Source organism: Vicugna pacos, chromosome 2, assembly GCF_048564905.1.
Source record: "Vicugna pacos chromosome 2, VicPac4, whole genome shotgun sequence".
In the NCBI taxonomy this organism is placed as follows: domain Eukaryota; kingdom Metazoa; phylum Chordata; class Mammalia; order Artiodactyla; family Camelidae; genus Vicugna; species Vicugna pacos.
Window position 1 is genome coordinate 17,374,603 of NC_132988.1, and position 22,495 is coordinate 17,397,097.

The 22,495-nt window shown below is 37.8% G+C and overlaps 1 protein-coding gene across 5 annotated transcripts in view; it reads left to right on the plus strand.

Moving 5' to 3' along the window:
- The window catches only part of TTC29 (tetratricopeptide repeat domain 29), a 210,675-nt gene that overhangs the window by 82,758 nt on the left and 105,422 nt on the right, over positions 1 to 22,495 (plus strand). For 4 of the 5 annotated variants that reach the window (XR_012079909.1, XM_072976073.1, XM_072976075.1 and 1 more), the window contains exon 9: positions 1,932 to 2,072. The exons of the other annotated variant lie outside the window; for it this stretch is intronic. Coding sequence is in view for 3 of the 4 variants with exons in the window: in XM_072976073.1 (XP_072832174.1) it covers positions 1,932 to 2,072 (141 nt within the window). In the remaining variant the exon portion in view is untranslated. The remainder of the gene's footprint in view (positions 1 to 1,931; positions 2,073 to 22,495) is intronic. 5 annotated transcript variants of the gene reach the window in all.

The following is a 22,495-nucleotide window of genomic DNA, read 5'->3' on the forward strand; positions in this document are numbered from 1 at the left end:
TAGAAAAGCTATATTCATTCCAAGATTGTATTTTTAATCTTTTAGAAGGTTGGAGGGTCTGGAATGCTTTGTTGAAGAGTGTGAAGCTCATTTTTTAAGCAGTGTGGGATTTTGGATGACTTTGATGAGGCTGGTGACAAGATCTCATTAATTTACTCCCAGTTGTTTATTGAGTATCTTCTACATGACAGATAGCATTCCAGGCACTGGATCTGAACTCATTTTGGAAGATAACATTAGTGGTACAGGATAGTCTAGCATCAATGGATTGAAGAAGCAATACTTGACATCCAAGTAACAAAATTTCTTGATACTGTTACCCTTTCAGAAAAGTATTGAAATTGTTTTTCTGGAGGTAAGGAGGCCATAAACCAAATGTGAATCTCCCATTCATATGAATTATGTGACCTTGAGCAAATCCCTTAAACTCTCTAAGTCTCAGTTGCCTCATCTATCCAGTGGACTACTAAGTACTCTGCTTTTGGGGTGTTTAATGGTGGCCTTAAAAAGAGTTGTCCACTTTCTAATCCCTGGAACCTGTGAATTTTACGTTAGAAAAAGGGTCTTTGCCGATGTAATTAAGTTAAGGATCTTGAGATGAGGTGATTATTCTGCTAGATAATTGGGGTGGGTTCTAAATCCAATGACAAAGATTCTTATAAGGAAAAAGGCAGAAGGAGGTCTGATACAGACAGAGGACAAGAAGACACTCACACAGAGGACAAGTCCACGTGAAGATGGTGGTAGAGACTGGAGCTGCAGTGCCACAAATCAAGGGATGCCTGGAGCCAATAGGAGCTTGAAGAGGCAGGAAAGATTGATCCTACCCCAAAGAGAACACGGTTTTACCAATCCTTCAATTTCAGAATAGCCTTCAAAGCTATGAAACAATCAATTCCTTAATTTTTAAGCTATTGAATTTGCCTTGATACTTCAGTTTTAGGAATCTAATACATAGGGCAATTTAAAAAGCTAATTTATATAAAGTTTTAAAAGAGTGCCTTCCTGGTATAGAATAAACTTTTGATAATTATTAGCTTTTACTATTTTTACACTAACCTAGCCAAGTCTCTGGGCTTTAGCAGTAGTAGCGACGATGAAGGGAAGTAGTCAGTTGATAGTGATGAATGAAAAAGTTGTAGGGCCAAGCTGGGTGACGGAGTTACAAAGAAGAATAAGCAGTGTATCCAAGGAGGCAGAGGAAAACCAGGAATAGATGATGGCATATAAGCTAAGGAAACTGAGCTGAGTGTGTCTAAAACACAGACATGAACACAATCCTTCTGCCTCCTACCCCAGGTTTTACACTGGAATGAAAGAACTCCTTGCAGATATTTCCAGTGAGATCTCAACCCCCCTCCCCCAGGAAGGTACCTTGGTTAGAGTCAGGGTTGGTTCATTCTTGTCTTTTAACTCTCCAGCCAGGGTGAAGGCTTTGGAAAACCAGGCTGGCCATATTCCAGGACTCGGCTCCCTACTACCATCAAGAGTAGACTTTGCAGGTGGGAAGAACTAGGGGCTTTCTTCAGAGCCCAGGTCTTGCTTGAGGCAGAATATTGTTGCCTTTTTGGAACACAGCTCACCCACAACTGAGGACTCACAGGAACTAAGCATAAAACTTAAGCCAGACCCGCGGACAGAGCTGAGGGGCGAATGAAGGATCCATTGTCCGGTCTGGATACAGGGTTCCAAGAGCAAAACTGAGAAGGCATCAGCTGTAAAACAGGAGTCAGGAAAGAAGTACCAAGGAGTCACCAAGGATTGAAAAGTGTGGACGGGCTGTGGATGGGGTGGAGAATGGACACAGAGCAGTTGGACTTGATTCGAGGCATGGAGATCTTCCAGCTCAGGCTGATCTCAGAGGGCAGAGTGTTCTTGCTGTTGCACTGAAATTGAGTCCCACAAAACCTGACATCTTGCTTTGATTTCAGGTTGAAGGCCACATCTTTTCATTCTCTCTAATATCCTACTTGAGCCATTTTGCCCTGCTTTCTTTTGGAAATAAAAGGACATTCTTCAGACTTTCATTTGAATCTCCTTTCACTTTTTGGAGGAGGAGGCAGAGGAGAATGGTAATTAGGTTTGTTTGTTTGTTAATTAATTAATTAATTTATTTATTTATTTATTTACTTACTTACTTACTTACTTAATGGAGGCAAGGGATTGAACCCAGGAACTCATGCATACCAGGCACACACTCTCCCACTGAGCTATACCCTCCCCTCCTTTCACTTTTTCATTTCTGGACCTGGTGAAGGTGATAGTGTTACATAGTGATCTATTCTCTGTTAGTAAACTACAGCCTGTCTTTCCATCTGAAGCATGGCTTCTAGTTTACAGGATGTCTTTTAGAAACCCACACCTTATTTAGTGAATATATTATTTTAAAAATTACATGATTAATTAATAAACAGATATATTCTCCAATTTATTGATTACATATCTGCCTGGTTATCTAATCACAAAGTAAAAATTTAACATATAGAAAAAGAATTTTTCTTTTGAAATCCTTTTTTTATCCTACTTTCCCACTCTGGGCAGTATTATCAACATCATCTGCATCTGTCTGAAAGCATTAGTGGTGTTTCTGTCACAGTGTGGCAGTGGAGAGAAGTAAGAAGCCCTCAAAATCAGCTTCGTCATGTGGGGATCAGATTCGGCATTTGCCTTCCCCAATTCAGTCTATTTTTAATTCTCATCATCAATTCTGTACAGGTTTTATTCTCTTATTTGTATTTTAGGTTTATGATTTGGAATGTTCTCAGATTTTCAGTTTCTTGCCCTTTTATTCAACCACTTCCTCTCAAAAAATTTTCCCATCCAATAATGTTGTTCATCTATTTAAAGATTTTTATGTGACTTTTTTTCAGAGAAACTTGGCTTAAGAGAAACCTGTCACAAGTAAATATTCCTAATGAATGGTTCTGATGATTTGAGGCAGAAGGGACTCTGAAATTTTGCTACAGTATCTCAGTTTAAAGGCTTTCATTTATTAATGAATGATTAATACATGTGATAGAAGACTATGCTAACACGTATATGAATAAAATTTGATCATCTGTTCCTTGCTGATAAAGCAGTCTTTGCTGAATGATGGAACGGAGTTTAACTTAAAAACAAATAATGGATTTTTTAGGGCTGAAACACCTCCTAGTGAGGAAAGGGCATTTGGTGGAGAGAAGCGGTAGTTACTCTGATAAACCTGTGCAGGAGGTCATGGACAGTCTGACATTTAAAGAGGGAAGGCTACCCGTGTATATCAGGTGCTGAGGAAGGAAATGGTGATTCCCTTTGGCCATCATCAATTTCGACCTGTAAATGTTCCAAGTAGAGTAAATTCTGAACTTTAGAAAGTAAATGTATCTCATGAAGTCCTCAGATTTCAAAGAGAAAAATACTTAACTAAAAATCACAGCCTTGTGTTCAAGGCCTTGTGCAAAGTTGGGCCAGCTCCACAATCAAATATTGCAACCATAAAGTTATCTGAGTGAAGTAAGTCAGACAGAGAAAGACAAATTTCATACGTTATCACTTATATGTGGAATCTAAGAAAAAATGATACAAATTCTATTTACAAACCAAAAACAGACTCACAGACTAAACAAACTATGGTTACCAAAGGGGAAAGGGCGGGGAGGGATAAATTAGGAGTTTGGGATTAGCAGATACTAACTACTATCTATAAAATAGATAAACAACAAGATCCTACTATATAACACAGGGAACTAAATTCAATTTCTTATAATAATATATAATGGAAAAGAATCTGAAAAGAAAAAAAGTATGTATATGTATAATTCACTTTGCTGTACACTTGAAACTAACATTGTAAATCACTAGGATTCAATTTTTTTTTTAAAGGGAAAAGTAATTTGGGGAGGGAGCAGTGGGAAAAAAAGAAAAGAAATAGGACAGTCCTCTCTTAGTGCATTGTTTTTAGGCATAACTTTTCTTCCTCTCTAAATACTCCATTCTACTTCCTAATTTTAGGAACATAAACTTTACTCAGTCTTCATTACTTTCAGTGAATTATTTGCTTCACATTATTTAGCAATAATGTAGCCTATCAAAAATTATACTATGAAAGAAAAATTCATCCTAGTGATATTTCGTTTGCTCTTATAATACATAATTCTTGTACTAGTATTTAGTTATTCCATATACAAAGCAATAGCTATTTCTTTGTTTGCAGACATATCAGCATCATTAGAGTAATTTAGGATATTTCTGAGGTTGGTGTTAGCTGGTATACGTGGTTGATCTAAATCTCTAGCCTCCTCAGCAGCGTCCCAAAGAAAAATGCAAATAAACAATATATCAGAAAGAAACCGTTACACAAATATTCTAGCAACTCATGGATTGTTGGTAAATATTAACAATGGAGGATATGGATGTATTTGTAAAATGATACATACTTAGGGTTTTGTTAAGCAATTGTCATTTAATTTTACTTATTCTCTTAACTTAATGGATGCAAACACAGGCAAAAGCATTGTACATAAGAAGGCCTTTCTGACAAAGGATGCTTTATTTAATTTGCAATGTTTAAGGCACAGACAGTTTGTGGGGAGAGGATTCTTATAGTTGTTCCCGTTTTAGTTCCTTTCTCTACCTTTTTCTGTTATCTTCTCCGTTAAAATTCACTCCATCCTTGCTAAGAGTGTGCTCCTCATGTAAGTGATAATCTAACTGACATACACATGCCTTGGCAGATTCCACAGTAACACACCTAAAACAAGTTTTGCTTTTAGCCACTTTCCTAAGTGAAGACTTTTATCTACCACTGAAACCATGTGCAGCCCAAGTAAATGCGAGATCTTCGTGGCTTTCTCGGTAGGAGACCATATTTTAAAAAAACATCCAGCAACCTAAAACATATTTCAATTTCTTCTTACTTGTCCTCAAAGAACAGGAGATAAAATTCTTAACTCACTACAACAGTATTTTTTCTACTCCTCTCTCCTTCCATCTTTAAGATTTTTCTATTTGTCTAGCTCTAGATATCCCGAAGCCTGTATCTTCATGGCACTCCCTGGACCCGGAAGTCCCCTTCTGTGTTCTACTCACACGTGGTTAATCACCCCTCTCCCTCCCCTCTCTCCTTCTGCCTATTTTTCTCTCTCAGATCAAGAAATCATGGCTCTTTTTAGCAGGATCAATTCTACTTCTTGCATCCCTACTTTTCCCTCAAATTCTCTCATCTGCATAATAAAACCCAGCATTGGGGAGGAGGATGCCGGTAGGCCAGGCCAGAACTAGTAGCTGCAAATACTCTGGCAGGAACACTTTTGATTCTCTTGCTCCTTACGTGACACATTCTTGAAAACTACATGTCAGAAGAACAGAAACATTTAAAAAGAGAGAGAGAGAAATGGAAAGAAAGTTAAGAAGCCAAGGTGAAGGAGAGATCAAGAAAGGGGCTCTCTGCAGCTCTGTCCTCCTTTATGTCTTCATTGCATTAATTCACGTACTTCAACTCTGCAAAATTCTGCACGTTTGCAGTGTAGGATAATGTGACAAATCTTTCTGATGGACCATGCCTACTAATGTATAGAGTCTGAATCAGCTGTCTGCAGGAGCAATTGCTTCTTTGATCTGCCTTCCACCCTGTCCTGTCTTCATTTGGCTCTGTGTACATGACTGTGAGAAGACAGTTTGGAGCCAGTTTAATAGGGTATCATAATATTTTAGGTAGAGTTGTCTAGGGTGGACACAAATGCTCACATCTACCAAATCTGTAATTCTTAGAAGTCTGCATGAAGAAAGGCAGTAAATACCACCATTTCTCAGATAAGGAACTCTCAACTGCTTCTTAGAGAGAATATTTAACAGCTCTTTGGGGAGAGAGGGGAACGAAATAGTTAAGATAGTGAAGTTTAAATCAGGCTGCTGGAGGTTGGAACCTCACCACATGACATCGCACAAGTGACTTAACCTTTCTGAGCATCAGTTTCTTCATCTATAAAATGGCAATAATACTGTTCCCTAACTCAGCACTTATGTAAGAAAATGTGTGTAAGATTTGTGGTGTAAGATCTAACATATAGAAAACTGTAACTATTACATTACCATTAATATGCATAAAATAATTATTTTCCAAAGTGCCACCAGATGGTCAAACACCTACAAAATCATGACTTCTGGGTTTTGCTCTAGGCCTGAGTATTCCCAAACTTACAGTTAGCATAGGATAAAATGTTAAATGTGTAGGTGAAAGTCTTTTAAAAAAGTGTTGGAATTAGGATTTTATTTAGACACTATGTTACATGATAAAGATCAGCTTTATATCACATATTTCAAGTGTACATAGTAATATCAAATTGTTTTATTTATTTAATGTTTCAAGTGTATAGCAAAGTGATTCATTTATACATATATAAAAGTATACATATGTATATTCTTTTTTAGATTCTTTTCCATTACAGGTTATTACAAGATATTGACTATAGTTCCCTGTGCTATACAGTAGGTCCTTGTTGTTTATCTATTTTATATAGTAGTGTGTATCTGTTAATTCCAAATTCTTAATTTATCCCTCCTCTCCCCTTCCTCCTTTGGTGACCATTAGTTTGTTTTCTATGTAGGTCTATTTTGGTTTTTTAGATTCCACATATAAGAGATACCTTTCACTGTTAAGTGATTGTATATTTGCACTGACCGTAGGTGTTGAACTGCAGTCTCTGCATGGAAGGTAACTGTGGTGTAGCAAGAGCATGTGAGAGCTGAAGTTAAAGGCCATGCATGGTCTTAGTCCTGTCTGCCACATACTGGCTGCTGACTTAGGTTAGTCACTTAACTTCTTGGAGGCTCAGTTACCTATTTTTTTTTTAAACATTTGTTTATTGAGTTATAGTCATTTTACAATGTTGAGTCAGTTACCTATTTATAAAATAAGGATGACAGTGACAGATTCACTGTATCTCTGTGCAAATCAAATGAAAAAATGTTATATTTACACTTTAAGTTATAAACGATTTTCAAATGTAAGATACTGTTGTTACTACAGGTTGTAATATATTTAGCATGAATAATGACAGCAATGATACTCAAGTAGGTAACATTGATTGAGAATCTATTCAAATTGCCTCCTTTGTACTTATTTTTTTCTTAACTGTAATTCACTATATCTATTACATGTAAATTACATAGTGCTTAAATTTATCTTTGTATTAGCACATATTTTTATAATGGAAATATAACAGACCAACATTTTATGAACAACTTATTATTAATTTGTTAATAACTTTTCCTTGAGTCAAAAAAAAAGGCATTTATCCAAAAAAAGGAATTTGAGTCATTTCTTTATTTAAAGATCAGAGCTCTTCCCTACCCACTAAATAGAAGTTGTCTTTACTTGTGATTAGAAATCATTACCCAAAATTGACCCTTCTGTTCCTGTTTAATGTAAGCTCAGATGCTGGCACGAAGGAAACCATGGCCTCATCCTCCCAGAGGACCGCTGGTTATCATTACGCAGAACAGGCGGACAGGCCTGCTTGCAGCCAGCGTGCGTCCATCCCCAGCTTCTGAAACAAGCTAAAGAGGGCTCGCCATGCAGCTGCAGACGGTTCATGTGCAAGCTCAGGGTCTCAGCAGTCATTTTCCTGCTTTACATCAGAGTTTCATCCACTTTATCCTTTTGTCCCATGACCCACCTCAGGCAGTCTCCTTCTTGGGAACCTAAAGGAGCAGCTGTTCCACTTCCCATTTCCCCCAGTTGCTGCCACACAGACCTCTTTCTCCTCAGCATCGTATCCCCTCCCCACCAGAACACACATACTTCCTACTTCCGCTTCGCTCCATACATTTTGTTAAGTAGTGAAATGTTCAAAATATCCATTATCTGACTGGCAAAAAAAAGCTTATAGAATTAGAAAGAATATTGATGCAAGAAGAAAATAGTCATAGTTCCTAATTTAAAACAAATGGCTTATTTCCGAACTTCATAGAACTATATTCTTCAAAATTATCATGCCATAACTTGAGGCATAGTATAAGCATGTATTCCATATCTGAGCTTACTTAATACCTTTTAAACAGTTAGCCTCATTTGGAAAATAGTATTTTAAGTACTTCATAAAAATTGTGTTTTAATAATTTGAAGATTATGAAAACACAAAATGCTTTACTAATAATTTTGCTACTGTTATCTTTGTATTTAAAGTCATGACCTTTCTAAAGCATTAAAACAGATAACCTTACGGTAACAACTTAACATGAATTTCTGTAACAAAGACTGCAGAATAGACTCTTACTAAATTGACTATTTTTAACATTTCCTCATTAATGAGGAGCTTAACTCTCTTTAAACTTTTTTGCTTTTAAGTATTCCTAATGGTTCTTTTTATTTACAGTGTTACAGCTTAGGAAAATAACATTTGTGCTTTTTCTTGTTTTTAAATGATAAATACATATGGTATTTGTGATATAAATTATAGTATTTGTCATTTAAATGACAAAAACATCATAGAAAAATTAGAAAACTCAGAAAATAAAAATCTGTATTTTTTAAGACAGTAATCTGCATGGCAAAATATGCAAATTGTAGACCTATGGAAATGAAGAGAGACTGTGTGTCAGGAAAAGAAAGTTGATGGCCTAAATTAATATAAACACTGGTTTTCTAGTAATACAATTTATTGATTTTTTTTGAAATGTGAAAGCTGGTTTTAAATTCCCTTGAGACCTAGAATACCACCTTAACCAAAACTTTCTGACTATTATTTTTAAAAAGTGCTACTAGAGTAGCTCTTTATAAAGGTGCTGAAATTTTTGTTTCCAGTCTTTCACATTTTAAGAAATAATGCAAAAAAAAAAAGAAAAGAAAAAAGAAATAGTGCAAAAATTTCTTATATTTGCTTTGAGAGAAAATGAAGAGAAGGATCATTATTTTTGTATTTGGTTCATTCTAAAAAGGATGAACTCGGAGACTCTGAAAATTGAGTACTCTAATCAACTATCCCGAATAGTGACATATGGGATATAATGTCTGTAGACTCCTTAAAGTTCAAGGCCTAGCATATGAAAATGTTCTCTGGAGCAATAAAGCAACCTGCATAGTTCATCACAGGACTAATTGTATAACAGACCTAGAGGCAATGGCACAGCTGTTAGCCCCCTTTGATCCAGAAGCCCCCAAAGAAGAGACATCACACCTGCAAGAACCCGGAGATGATTATAGGATTAGACACTTTAAATAGCGATGGTGTGCGGACCGTACTTTGTCATTATAGATCGAGCCAAATTATGTATTTCCCCTCTACAACACAAGAGGTGTAGCTTCAGCAAGAAAAATGTAATTCAACATCTTAAAACTTACCTGAAGTATTCTCAAAAGCATCTGTAGTGCAGACAGTTACTTCAGCGAACAGCCATATTGACTTTAGAGATTATCGGTGTAATTAATGCTCAATAAAAACAACATATACTAGACTTTAAAAAATAGTATTAATTCTATAATCTTAATATTCAACCTGTGTACTAAAAAAATGATTTTAAAACTGTTTTATCCAGTAATTTCAACTTTCTCCTTAAAGAAACATAAAAGTTCACTTAATAACTAATAAAACATACTTGTCGATTTAATCGACATTTTTTTCCATGAATGTCTATTGACCCTCCTTTTTTTTTTCTAAATGATAATGATGATGGCCAAAGATGAAGAAAGAGAAGGAAGGTAATGAAGAAACTAACCCACCACAAAACAATGTTTGGCTCCTGAATAATTAAGGGTTGATTATATAGATGTGTGTAATAGCTTTAGTTTGTGAGCATTTCAAAGGAGAAAGTTAGTATTCTTTTACATAAAAGCATGACTTAGAGGCAAAAAAAAAAATCAAATAGTATCAAAGATTGACAAGGATGTGAGACAGCAGGAACTGGGATTAGAGGTGGAGGCTGGTTTAGAGAGTGATCAGCTGGGTGAGTGTCAGTGTGTGATAACTCTATGGTGCTGGCCCCTACTCCACAGAGAAACTCTTCAGTAACACGTTAGAGAAGGCCCACGAGGGGAAAGGGAATAAAACATGGAAGGAGAATGAAGGAAAAAAACATGAAAAGCAATCAAGGGTTGTGCACAGACCATTAGCGTGTCCTGCTTTAAGGAGTGTGGCTAACTTGACTCTATGTGCTCGAGTTTCATAATAAATGAATGACATAAAATAGCCATCACTAAATACTTTGGATTGCAGCCTGAATATTTCTCATGGTTCTTACCCAAATATGCATTTTTCAGATATTTTTTGCAACACTTACAAAGCATTCTTTGAGTTTCTGGTGGCTATTTTTGCCCAGCTATTAGATGAACAATCTCGATGTTTTGATTGGAGTTTCCCCAGTAGCAGACTTGGAGACATACATTTGAGTACAGGTGGTTTATTTGGGAGAGGTTCCACCAGCAGGAGCATCAGTCCTGCTGAGCACTGTGGGAAACAAATCAGTTATCCCAATGGAGAAACAAGGGAGCTGGTGTATTTATCCACCAGTTCCCAACCTTTATTGGTTGAGAGCTGCTTCCAGGAACACTGATGCTCTGGCAGTTCCAGTTTACCGTGAGCCCAGCCATCAGGCAGAAAGTGCCAGGTGCTGGCTCAGAAGCCTTTGGCTGCAGAGACTACGGGAGCGGCACTGTCGATGACGCCAGTGCAAATCGCTTGACTTCTAAGCTTCCTTTTCCGTCCTGTAAAATGGGGATAATAAATTTCCTGTGAAGATTAAATGAGACAAAATAGTAATGTGCTTGGCATTTAGTTACCGTTCAATAAATGATAGCTTTGTTCTGTTTTAAGAACACTCACGGTTTTGCATATCTTTTGACTCAGGAATTACTCATTTCAAAATTTATGTAAAGGAAATAATTATTAATGTATACAAATATTTAGCTGTAATATTGTTTGTTATAATTATTAATATATTCAGAGATTTAGCTATAACTTTTATATGCAATGTTATTTGTTGTTTGTGATGGGTAAAAATCCAGAAACAAAGTAAGTGTACAATAGCAAATTGATTAAACATTATTGAGTATCCTGTGACACAAAATGTAAATATTTTATAACAATAAAAGTATTATCTATGAATTAAGTAAACTATTAGGGCACAGAACAATGTACATTATGACTACTTATATAACTTTACATACATAGATACATACATGTATATATGAAAATACTAGAAACATCAAATTGTTTTCAGTTTTCTGTGGAAACTGTAGTAATGAATGACTTTAATTTTCTATTTTGGGGGAAGTTATGGATCTGTATTCCCCCAAATTTCTACAATTAACATACATTGATTTTGTAATAAAAAAGTAAACTATTATTTCTTTCCATTCCCATTAAAATTTAAAGATTTTAATTAATAATTTCAGTTGGTTTTATATAGACTGTTCATAGTAAAAATCTTCAGCATAGGATTGATCATAGCACTTAGTCATTTTTGCAGCTCATCTCAATGGAAAACATTAAAGAAAGTTATTAAATGCCTAAGAAGTAATAAAGGACATTTAAAGATGACCTGATAAAGTAAAAAGAGAACACATAAATTATAAAGCAAAAATAATAAAATAGGAAGAAAAATAACAGCCCTACCCTCATAGTATCTCGAGTCAATCTGGCCAGAGTCCATATGAACAGTACTAGTAATAGGTATGTCAATGAGGGACTATTATTTGTTTTAAACTTCCGTTTGGCACACATTGTTCAATCACAGATCTGAGCAGTTTCCTCTCACTCAAGTAGATGCTTATTAGGCTGCAAGACTGCATTATCCATAGAAGAAATAGACACCTAAGGCCTACTTGTGCCATCCTTGGAACCAGACCCAAGAGCTAGAGAGGCAATGGGGAAGCTCTGTCTGATTTGGAGATTGAGGTAATGACATTTGAATTGAACCATTCAAGATAAATGGTGCCTGTCCCCTCAGTGGAGAGGAAGCAGCACAAGTAAACACCTGGGAGGGCAGAAGATGCTTTCCATCACATTTGGAGTGTGAGTGTGGAGGCAGTGGGGCTGTTGGGGGAGAGGCCTAAAAGACAGGGTGGTGGGATGAGATCTTTAAGAGCCTAAGTAGGGCAGGAACTTGTTTTAGAAGACAGCCCAGCAGTTGTGTATAGGACCAAAAGAAAGACAGGAGAAGGGAAGACTAATTATAGGGCTCTTCTGAGATATTCCAGGTAAGCAATGATGAGCCCCTGAACTCGGGTGTTTGTGGTGTAGCCCATAATAGACACATTTGAGAGACATTTCACAGTTCTACAATTTTCCTGACTGGGTAGATAAAGTACACAGACAGGATGGAGACCAAGATGAATCTGATATGTTTTAGTTTGAGTAATCCAAGGTATGATGATACTGTTAACTGAGATAAAGCCCCAGGAGGAGACACAGCTAGGCAGAAGAACTTTTAATAGCAAATGGGAGGACATCTATTGTCTTTGTCTTCCCAGAATATTGCACTGTTCCCACCGTCACCTTTCTGCTGGCTATGAACTTGTCTCTAACCTTGGGGTTACAGATATCACCACCAGCATTACATCTCACCCCAGCACATCTCTAGGAGAGGGTCCCTAAACAAACTAAGCCAATCAGGTTGCTTCCCTGATCATGATGTTTTTTTGAATCAGAGCCTGTCCTCTGTGGTGAGGAGTTAGCCTGGGAGCTTCTAGAGGAGTGGAGAATGGTTGGCTGAGAGAATAAAATTAACACACCAAGAGAAAAAAACAAGAAATAGAGATGCACTCCAATGTTCATAGCAGCACTATTTACAATAGCCAAGACATGGAAGCAACCTAAATGTGCACTGACAGATTTCTGGATAGAGAAGATGTTCTATATGTCTGTCTGTCTGTCTGTCTGTCTGTCTGTCTATCTATCTATCTATCTCCAATGGAATACTACTCAGCCATAAAAAAGAATGAAATAATGCCATCTGCAGTAACATAGATGGACTCAGAGATTATCCTACTAAGTGAAGCCAGATAGAGAAAGACAAATATCATGGGATATCACTTGTTTGTGAAATCTAAAAAAAAAAAAAAGGCACAAATGAACTTATTCACAAAACAGAAACATACAGATATAGAAAACAAACTTATGGTTACTAGGGGTAAAGGAGAGGATAAATTAGGAGTACAGGATTTGCAGATACTCCTAAATATAAAATAGATAAACAACAAGGTCTTACTATATAGCACAGGGAACCATATTCAATAGCTTGTAATAACCTATAATGATAAAGAATATGAAAAAGAGCGTATATATGTATAACTGAATCACTATGCTATACAACAGAAACTAATATAACATTGTAAATCAATTATACCTTCATTTAAAAAAGAAAAGGAAAGAAGTGGAAGAAACAGTTGCTAGCAGCATTTGAGTCCCTAGTTTCCCCTTTTGCCTAAATTAGATTGGGGTGGTTTTTGCCCCATGAAATCAAATGAGCCCTACCTGATAGGACAGCATCCTCATGAACAACAGTAACACCTGCTGGGTCCTTGTGTGATACATGTCTAGAACTGTGCCCAACCATATTACTTATATGCTTTATCTCACTGAATCCTCACAAGACCCCTAAAAGACAGATATTAATAGTATTTTGTATTAGTTCCCATTTCACAGATGAAGAAGGCTGAGACTTAGACTAAGTGACCTCCCTATGGTCACAAAGCTAGCAAATGTAGCGCCAAGACTGACTGAGGAGTAGGCTACATTCCTAACTGCCGATGCTGTCGCAACTGGGGAAGCTGTCAGTAAGATGATTTTAAACTCCTTTGTTGAGTCTCATCACAAATCTCCCATATAAATTTTTAATAGCATTCTCATCTGTTCTGCTTAATGAAGTACTGATTGGCACAAATTACACTTTCTTATTCTTGTCCAGTGGAAATTATTACAGAATAACACTCGAACCTTAAAAAAGAAAAATCGCCTGTCTGCTCCTGGGCCAGTTCAGTGTCAGCACAGAATTGGGGGAAGACGGCAGGAGGACACAGGGAGTGGGGAGGGCAGGTGGAATCAGGCTGAGAGTGACCCACTGCTTTGTAGCTTCTCCAGAGAAAGAGATGTCAGGAATTCTCGCCTCTAATCTCATCTCCCATCCCCCTCTTATCTTCCATTGGCATAGACAGTGGGGTACCACGGATTCTTCATTGGTTATGACTTAACTGCTTAGCTGAACTTGCCTTGTTTTCTCTGGATGCTTTGCTGACAATGAAATATGTAGCAGTGCTAGAGTTAATACATCTGTAAAAAGGAAAAGTAATAGAGTTCTCTTTCAAAAGCAGTGTGTTCGACACATTATTCCTACAACCCCTAGTCTCTTCTTGCTACTGATGCAAATTTGCTATCCACCAGCAACTCTTAGTAAATGCAAGAGAAAGGGCATAGAAGTATCATTTGTTAGATTTTCAGCTGAAGAATCTGGTAGGACAGAATGTTTATAATTTTGGGATAAAATAACATAGGGAGAGGGAGATAGAGTCCTTCCTGTAAACTTCAGTTCTCAGTTCTCTCTGTTAGTGTCTTAACCGTTATCACAGTGTGATGTAGTGGTTAAGAGCATGGCCCCTAGAGTTACATTACCTGATTCCAAATCCTGGTCCTGCCACTTCTAATTCTGTGACCTTGGGTGAATTACTTAACCTCTCTTGTGCCTCCGTTGCTTACCTGCAGCATAAGGATTACATTAATATCAGTTAGGTACTAATAGGTACCCACAAAGTGGTTGTGAAGGTTAAATGGGTTAACATGTGGAAAGTACTTAGAACTATGTCTGGCATCCTCCACTCCCGCCATAAACGCTGCAGAATATTACAGAATAGTAAAAGTATGATTTTCTGGGTTATTGCAAGGATTGTTATTCTTACTGGCACCGCTGACTTCCCAGGTCATAGACAAATCTCTTAGCATCCTGCTTTGTAAAATGAAGATGGTATTTATTAATAGAGCACGTAGATGAAAATTCCAATGGAATGGTTTATTGGTCCTTATTATTGTACTGCAAATGATTTAACTATACATTTTTCCTAAATTTAATTAAACATATTCATTTTCCCTATGAGCTTATATTAGCTTACAGCAGAGTGACTGTTTATGATGTTCATTTTACATCTATAATATCACAGATATTAACAAAATAAACATTTTCCTTTTAAAATGGTACATAAATAATTATTATTAATATCTGTCACAAGTTTTCAAAGCAAAAATTACTTTTTACCTGTGTATTATAATAGATTATATGGGAATGGAAAAGTACTGTCCAGGCAATCATTCCAATCTTCAAAATCGGATTTGTGCCAGAAAGACCACCAAAAGGGGAGTCAGACATCCTGAGTTCTAGTTGTGGTTTTATCAACAGGTTTTTTGGTCTTGGACAAGTCATTAAACCTTGTTAAGTTTCCTTAACGACATTGTTGTAGGACGCCATTATAATCTTGGTTGACAATAGGGTAGGTGGTACCAAAAGGAGCCACAAATTGGAGGCTGGCCTGCATGATGGCACTGTCAGGCAGCATCATGGCACTGAGCAGGGAGAGAGGGCCAGGTAATAGTGCCATCACTGAAATCAGATGGCCTGGGTCTAAGTCTTTCCTTGATCACTTACCACTTGTATGACCTTGGTCCAGAGGCTTCATTCTATATGCTTCAGTTGCCTCACCTTTGAAAAAAGGTAAGGATAATAATAATGCCTATCTGCTGGTGTTGGGAAGATTAAATTAGTTAATACGTATAGTCTTAAGAGCAATCTATAACTTACTCATCCAACAAATAGTTTTAGAGAATCTGTTGCCAAACCCTGCTCTAGACAATGGGAATACATCAATAGCGAAACAAAGATCTTTGTCCTCATGGCACTTCCATCCTATTGAAGAAAGATAGACAATGAAGATTAAACATAATGAACAACTGAGTTATGACAAACAGTTGATTGTTAGACAATAATAAGCACTGTAGAAAAGAAGGAAAAAGCTAAAGGACTGATTCAGGAGGGCCAAAGCAAGTGGTAGGCGGGAGAAATTTCAAATAGACGACGAGAAGGCCTAATTGAGAAGCTGGCATTTGCGGAAAGACCGGAAGCAAATGAGACAGTCAGCTAGGCAGGGGAGGGAAGTTCGCTCCAAGCAGGCATGATGGACAGGACCAAAGCCCCAAGGCAGCAACATGCCCAGGAGGCTTGGGGCCAGGGGGGCGGAGGAGAAGCAAAAGGGGAGCAGAGTACAGGAGCTGAAGTCAGAGAGACAACATCATGGATGGTCTAGGAGGCCATTATAAAGTGATGTGTTTTTTGTCTGTTTGAAAAAGGGAGTCATACAAGCAGAGGAAATGACGTAAGAAATATTTTCTATTAACTATTATCAGTGATTATAATTAGGCCATGTGATGAAAAAATAGCAACTGGTAACAGGCAAAGCTGTAACCAGGCAAGCATGAGGTTAACGTCTAGAACGTGGGACACTGGACAGTGGGTACCCCTGCAGGTGAGTGCAGAGTAGCTTCTGGGAATGACGCCAAGAGTCAGTAAGCTGTAGGTGAAGCTAGGTCAGCGCAGTCACGCTCAGGGTTACCCGGCAGCAGGCACATCACAGTGCTTAAGACGAAAATAAGCAGGATTCAAAGTCCAATAAACCCAGTTCAGATTCTTTCTCCTCCCCCAACTCTAGGACGGCATGTACTAGAGAGAGTTAGTTCCTCAACCTCCCTGCACCTGTTTCTCATTTGTACCATGGGAGTATTAATATTTACCTCCAAGGGCTCTGAGAAGATTAAATGTACCAAGAATATAAAACACTCCACACATGTAGTTTTTGCCCAATTAATGGGAGTGACCACCATTGGCAAGTGACAAGGCACCAAGCCACAGGGACTGGGGTTCAGGAGTGGAACTTCTGATAGAAGCATGTTGATGGCATCAAGGTAGGTCTCCCAACTTTCAGTTAAGTAGGGACCTGACCAGGTACCAAGACAGAGATGCAAACAAGAAAAACAAGACAGAGATGCAGCTCCAAGGGCTGGGACATATGCTGGGGGCTTGGTCTCAAGGCACACGGCAAGAGCCTGGGCACTTTCCACAAAGGTTAAGATCAGAATGTGATCAGTGGCAAACTGATGTGATAACAGGCTCGTGCCCTGGTAGACCAGGGACGGGGTGGGGACTGGGACTGGGAGAGTTCAAAGTTGCTCACTGGGGGGGCCCCAGCAGGGAGGACAGCAGGGCTCAGAAAGCAGAACGACTAGCACATTAGTACAAAAATGATCTTGGGGCTCTATAATTCTCCGTTTCTAAGTTGATAAATAATTTGAAAATGCCAAATCTACTGGTAATTTTCTGGTTTATCCTGTAAAGCCTAAAGCTTACTATAAGAATGTTAGCAGCAATTTGTTTTGCCATTTTATTTTCAGCTCATGTGTTATTTCAGAGCTGATCAAAGGCATTGGTTGTGAAGTATAAAATAAATCACACTTCTAAATAAACCACTAAAGAGTGTTAAATTGATTTAAGTGATTTTAGGAATATTAATATTTAAAACATCTCTGTCCCAAGCCTCTTTATGACTACCTATAGTGATAATAACTACCATTTCATTCTACCATTCTTCATTTTATAATATTACATAGTAAACAGTGTAAAAATATTATTTCTTAGCTCTGGAATAGAAGTGTAGGATTTCAGCTGTTTATTTATGTTTAAATATCTTGAATTTTATTCAGTCGATAAAAGTATACTCTATTAATGCTTTTATTATACTCTTTGCCTAGGTTAAGGTGAATCAAGTGCCATGTTTGGTTTTTATTTTTGAAGAAAACTTTTCCACTCACATTCCTTTGCAGTACATTTGATTTTAAGCAGCATTTATTTCAGGATTAGTCCCAGTCTTGAGAAATTTTCTCACTGCACAATTTTCACATCTGTGGCTTATTTGAATATATTGTTAAAATTGCATACGTGCTTTTCTAGATTTTTTTTCAATATACAGAGGAAAAACCTGGTATCTGCAGTGTACATAGGAATATCAGTGAATGTCCCTCAGTGGGAGGATCTGGGCACCAAAGCATCCCATGCATCCACTTTTGGTGGTAGAGTCACCTGGGCTGCACGGCATGACAGCCAGCTACGTGAGCTCAGACACGCCGGCGATGAAAGCAGCCCGAGGTCTGCATCACAGCGCATGCATTCAAAGGCATGAACCGCATGCATCTGTACTTACCTGGGTCCCCAGCCTTGCCCAGGGCTCATGCATCCTTTTCTTCTCCGCCTTGATCTGTCTTCTTCTTTTTTTTTTGTACTTCAGCAACCTCCCTTTTCCTTTCCAAGTCACCTCCATCTGCTCGTGTGTCAGCGTGGCCCTCCTGCCACGCGGCTCGCTGAGGAATCCATGTCATCCTCCCTGCCTCCGCTCAGCACCATCGCCCGCCTGTCACTGCTGAGCGCTCTGCACCACACTGGCTTGTTTTGTCAATAACCATTTATTTGTTGCTGGAATAGTAGCAGCCATTACATCTGACCTCCCTGTTCCATCAATTATGGATAGATTATTGGATGTGAACATCTGCAGAAGCTTGCTGTTGAGCTCACCTCCTGGCTGGGATTAGATAAAGTACTAAACTGTTGTTTATTGTCAGGCCAAAACTCTACTGGGGAGGCAGGGAATTCTAAGAGCAGCAGAGCCCCCTCAGAAGGACCAAAAAGCGTTTCATATTGCCACCGTTTCCCCTAAGATTCCAGCCATTTATTATTTACACTTACTACGCGTTGTTATAACCTACTTGATAAAAGCTCTTGGCAGGCATCGCATTTTCAGTCATTGTCACATCTGTCAGAATGGAAATGACTCATAAATTGTTTTCTTGTCTCTTCTATCACGGTGAAAGGGTAATAGATGAAGCTTCCTCTGTGTGCAGGCATTCAGCAGAAGACTTTCCTACCATGTTTTATTTTAAAGAAACGTGTTCACACAGCCTGATATGAAAGAATTACATCGTGGATCTAAATTAGGGTTTACCGAGTTTACCAGATTAATGGCCTGTGGTGGAAAGGATATCAAATTGTACAGAGACAATATGCTCAAAACGTTTTTCAGGGCTTTTATGGATTTCTGAGAAGGGGGAACCAAAATGAAATTTTATTGAATCCTGCCTTAAATGAGGAAGAAATCTAGGAAGAGGGATTATGAATAGAGGATGGCTTTACCGCCAGGGAAAAGACAAATCTCCCGGTGGTAATTGGTTCATGGAGAAATATAGAAATTTTCACCGTATTAGTGTTTATTAAAACCTCCTAGATAATTACTCACTAATATAGAACACTCCTTGACCCTTGCCTGCAGAGCCAGAAACCATTTTGTGCAAAATGGTCAAATGAAGTAGGCTTGGAAGTGGTCACTTTCGGGGGGAGATAAAGAACTTGGTTTGTCACCAAGCTGGTGACTTTTTACCACATACCTCTATGTCTTAACTTGTTGCTCGTGAAGGTGGAAATGTCATTCTAGATTAAAAGAAAGAGAAAAAAATATTTTATATTTCTTCCACAGACCGGAAGAATTATTCCTCAAGATACCATGATGAATCGAGCATAATTTCAGCCTCTGATCCATCTGTCCTCACAAGGGCTCATAATGGGAGAAACCTATTTATTTGGCAGTGTGACTGGATGAAACAGGCACACATTGAGATAGGTAGGGGTTCTGATGTCATTTTAAAATGTCATTTAAGTCCTCCTTTAGGCTTGTTTGCTATACTTGAACTCTCCAGGATTGGCTGTTTACTGAAAATTTTCACATACTTTCCATTACCACAGTGATAACGTGCCATATTTTTTCCTCCTTGAGTGAGATATAATGCAAAACAGTATATCATATAATATAATTAATATATAATAAGCTCTAACATCTGTATAACATATATTAATATTATGTAATACTTAGTGTATGAGCTTATTTTTCTTTAAGCCAAGTAAATTGTTGTATGTAATATTATAGAATACAGCAGCTCATTATATCCACATTAATGTTTCGGCAGATATGCCACCACCAGCACCTTCCAAGGGCTCTACTCTATTCATTTAGCACTATTCTATGTTAGCATAAGACTAAGAGCTAGGGATACAATGAAGAGCAAAATAGATATGGTTCCTGATCCAGTGGCACTTAGATCTAATTGGAAAGAGATAACTATTATATAGGTAGATATATATGATGCTTTGATAAGCACTGGAACAGCACAAAGAAGTGTGTGTGTGTGTGTGTGTGTGTGTGTGTGTGTGTGTGTGTGTGTGTCTGTGTGTGTGTGATAGGTAGAGAGAGAGTTTTGGGTGAATGGAAATTTTTTGAGAGGCATTTCTATCCTTACACCTTTTGAAAATACAGTGTAGACTTCTAGCATGTGAGAGGTTAACATGCACTGGAAGAACCAGGTGTGAAATAAAGAGCCATGCAGGCAGATGGATGTGGAGGTGGAGTGAACTGAGGTCATTCCTGACAGTGAAAGGTTTATGTGGCCGGAGTGATGTTCCCAGAGTCCTGCACATTCCAGCAAGATATCCATGTTGCCTTTTCTACATGGGCAAAGTGAATGATGGTATGTGTTTGGTCAAATTCAATTTGACTGGCATTTCATTTGATTCAGTTTGCCACCACCATCTTTAGTCTCCATAGAGAACAGAGAACTGAAATTACTGGTCATGTTATCACAAGTGTCATGGAATCATCCGTCACACTCACTTTTCATCCTCATATAAACATAACCAAGTGGAATTTCAGACTTTTTTAGTTTAAAAAATATGCAAACTTTTTTCCCTTTTGCGTCAATGAAAGCTCTAATCATTAGATACCACCTGTGTCTACTGGCCTATCGCCGTGGACAGAATCCACCTGAATTGGCTCTCACTAATAAACATGGAAGGAGAAAAGGCTTGAAGTTATTTACTTGCCACTTTAGTTCTGGAGAAGCCTTTCATTCCTCTGTGCTCCTCAGTTATACTCTTTGGGTGCAAGAAAAGGATTCATCCCGATGACCTCAGGTTAAGGGGATGTATTGTGGCGATTCCTATGGCCATGAATGAGCTCATAGCCTGTGAATACACAGGACCAGCATGCAGTTGCCCCTCTTGGACTGAATGACTCCTGGGAACTGGAGGAGCCCTGGGAGATGAGGGGCTGTTTTCCTCTGTCTCCTCCACAGCGGACATCCGTCTTGCCCACTCTGTTGACATGACTTGATCACGCATATCCACCATCACCAACCACTCAATGGGTCTGAATTTCCTAAGGGAACATGATTGAACTAACTAATCGCTATACTCTGCCATTGAATAGGACTTTTTATGTCAGGCCATCTCATAGATTACTGGACTACCTTTGGTCAAGGGCCTTCTAGCGAAATATAAAGCAAATCCTCCTGTGAAATTCTATAGCAGGAGATTAAAGGCAGAGAAATTTTCTTTTCGTGGAGCTGTAAATATAACTGACACTATGATTGGGCTGTACAGGGTTAATATTTCTGTGATTTCTGATTTACAGTATAGAAAGTAATAATTGAGAATTAGAATAAAAATTCTTCACAAATATGTCTCTTGTTAAAATAGTGCACAACTATAATGACCAATTTAGAAAATGGCAGTTTTAAGCAATATGTCCCAATTTACTCCTGAGGAAACTTTTAACTGTCAGTGGAATTCTATTTCATTATTTTGGGGTTTGAGAGACATCTGTACATTGGATATGTAGAGAGTTTTGGGTGAATGGAAATTTTTTGAGAGGCATTTCTATCCTTACACCTTTTGAAAATACAGTATAGACTTCTAGCATGTGAGAGGTTAACTATCAATTCTAATTCAGTTTATAAATTTAAGGATAATTTTGAAATTTCATCAAATTTTTTAAAAATTTCAGACTGTAAAAATGTTTGCTGTGTTTGAAGAGCGCTGATGCACTGATCAGGGCATTCGTAACAATTGCTATTTAAAACGAATCAAAAGCTTCTTAGATTTAGCTCTCCTTGCTATCACCAATACCATGGTAGGGACATTTTTTGAAAGCAGATCCTTTAGAATGTTCAAGATTTTTCAAATGAGGAGGAACCATGAAAATAAATTTTCACCTGAGTCAAATGACATCATTTGTTTCTCTTTTATAAAAAAAATTTTAACATAAAATAAATTTGTCAGAGATTTTAAATCCAAAGATAAATTATTGAAAACAATTAGGGCATTTTTTTTATTTTAATTGAAGTATAGTCAGTTAAAATGTGTCAGTTTCTGGTGTACAGCAAAATGTTTCAGTCATTCATATACATACAGATGATTGTTTTCATATCCTTTTTCATTATAGGTTACTACAAGATATTGAGTATAGTTCTTTGTGCTATACAGAAGAAATTTTTTTAATCTATTGTATACATAGTAGTTAGTATTTGCATATCTCGAACTCCCAATTTCTCCCTTCTCACCCCCTTTCCCCCCTGGGTAATCGTAAGTTTGTTTACTGTGTCTGTGAGTC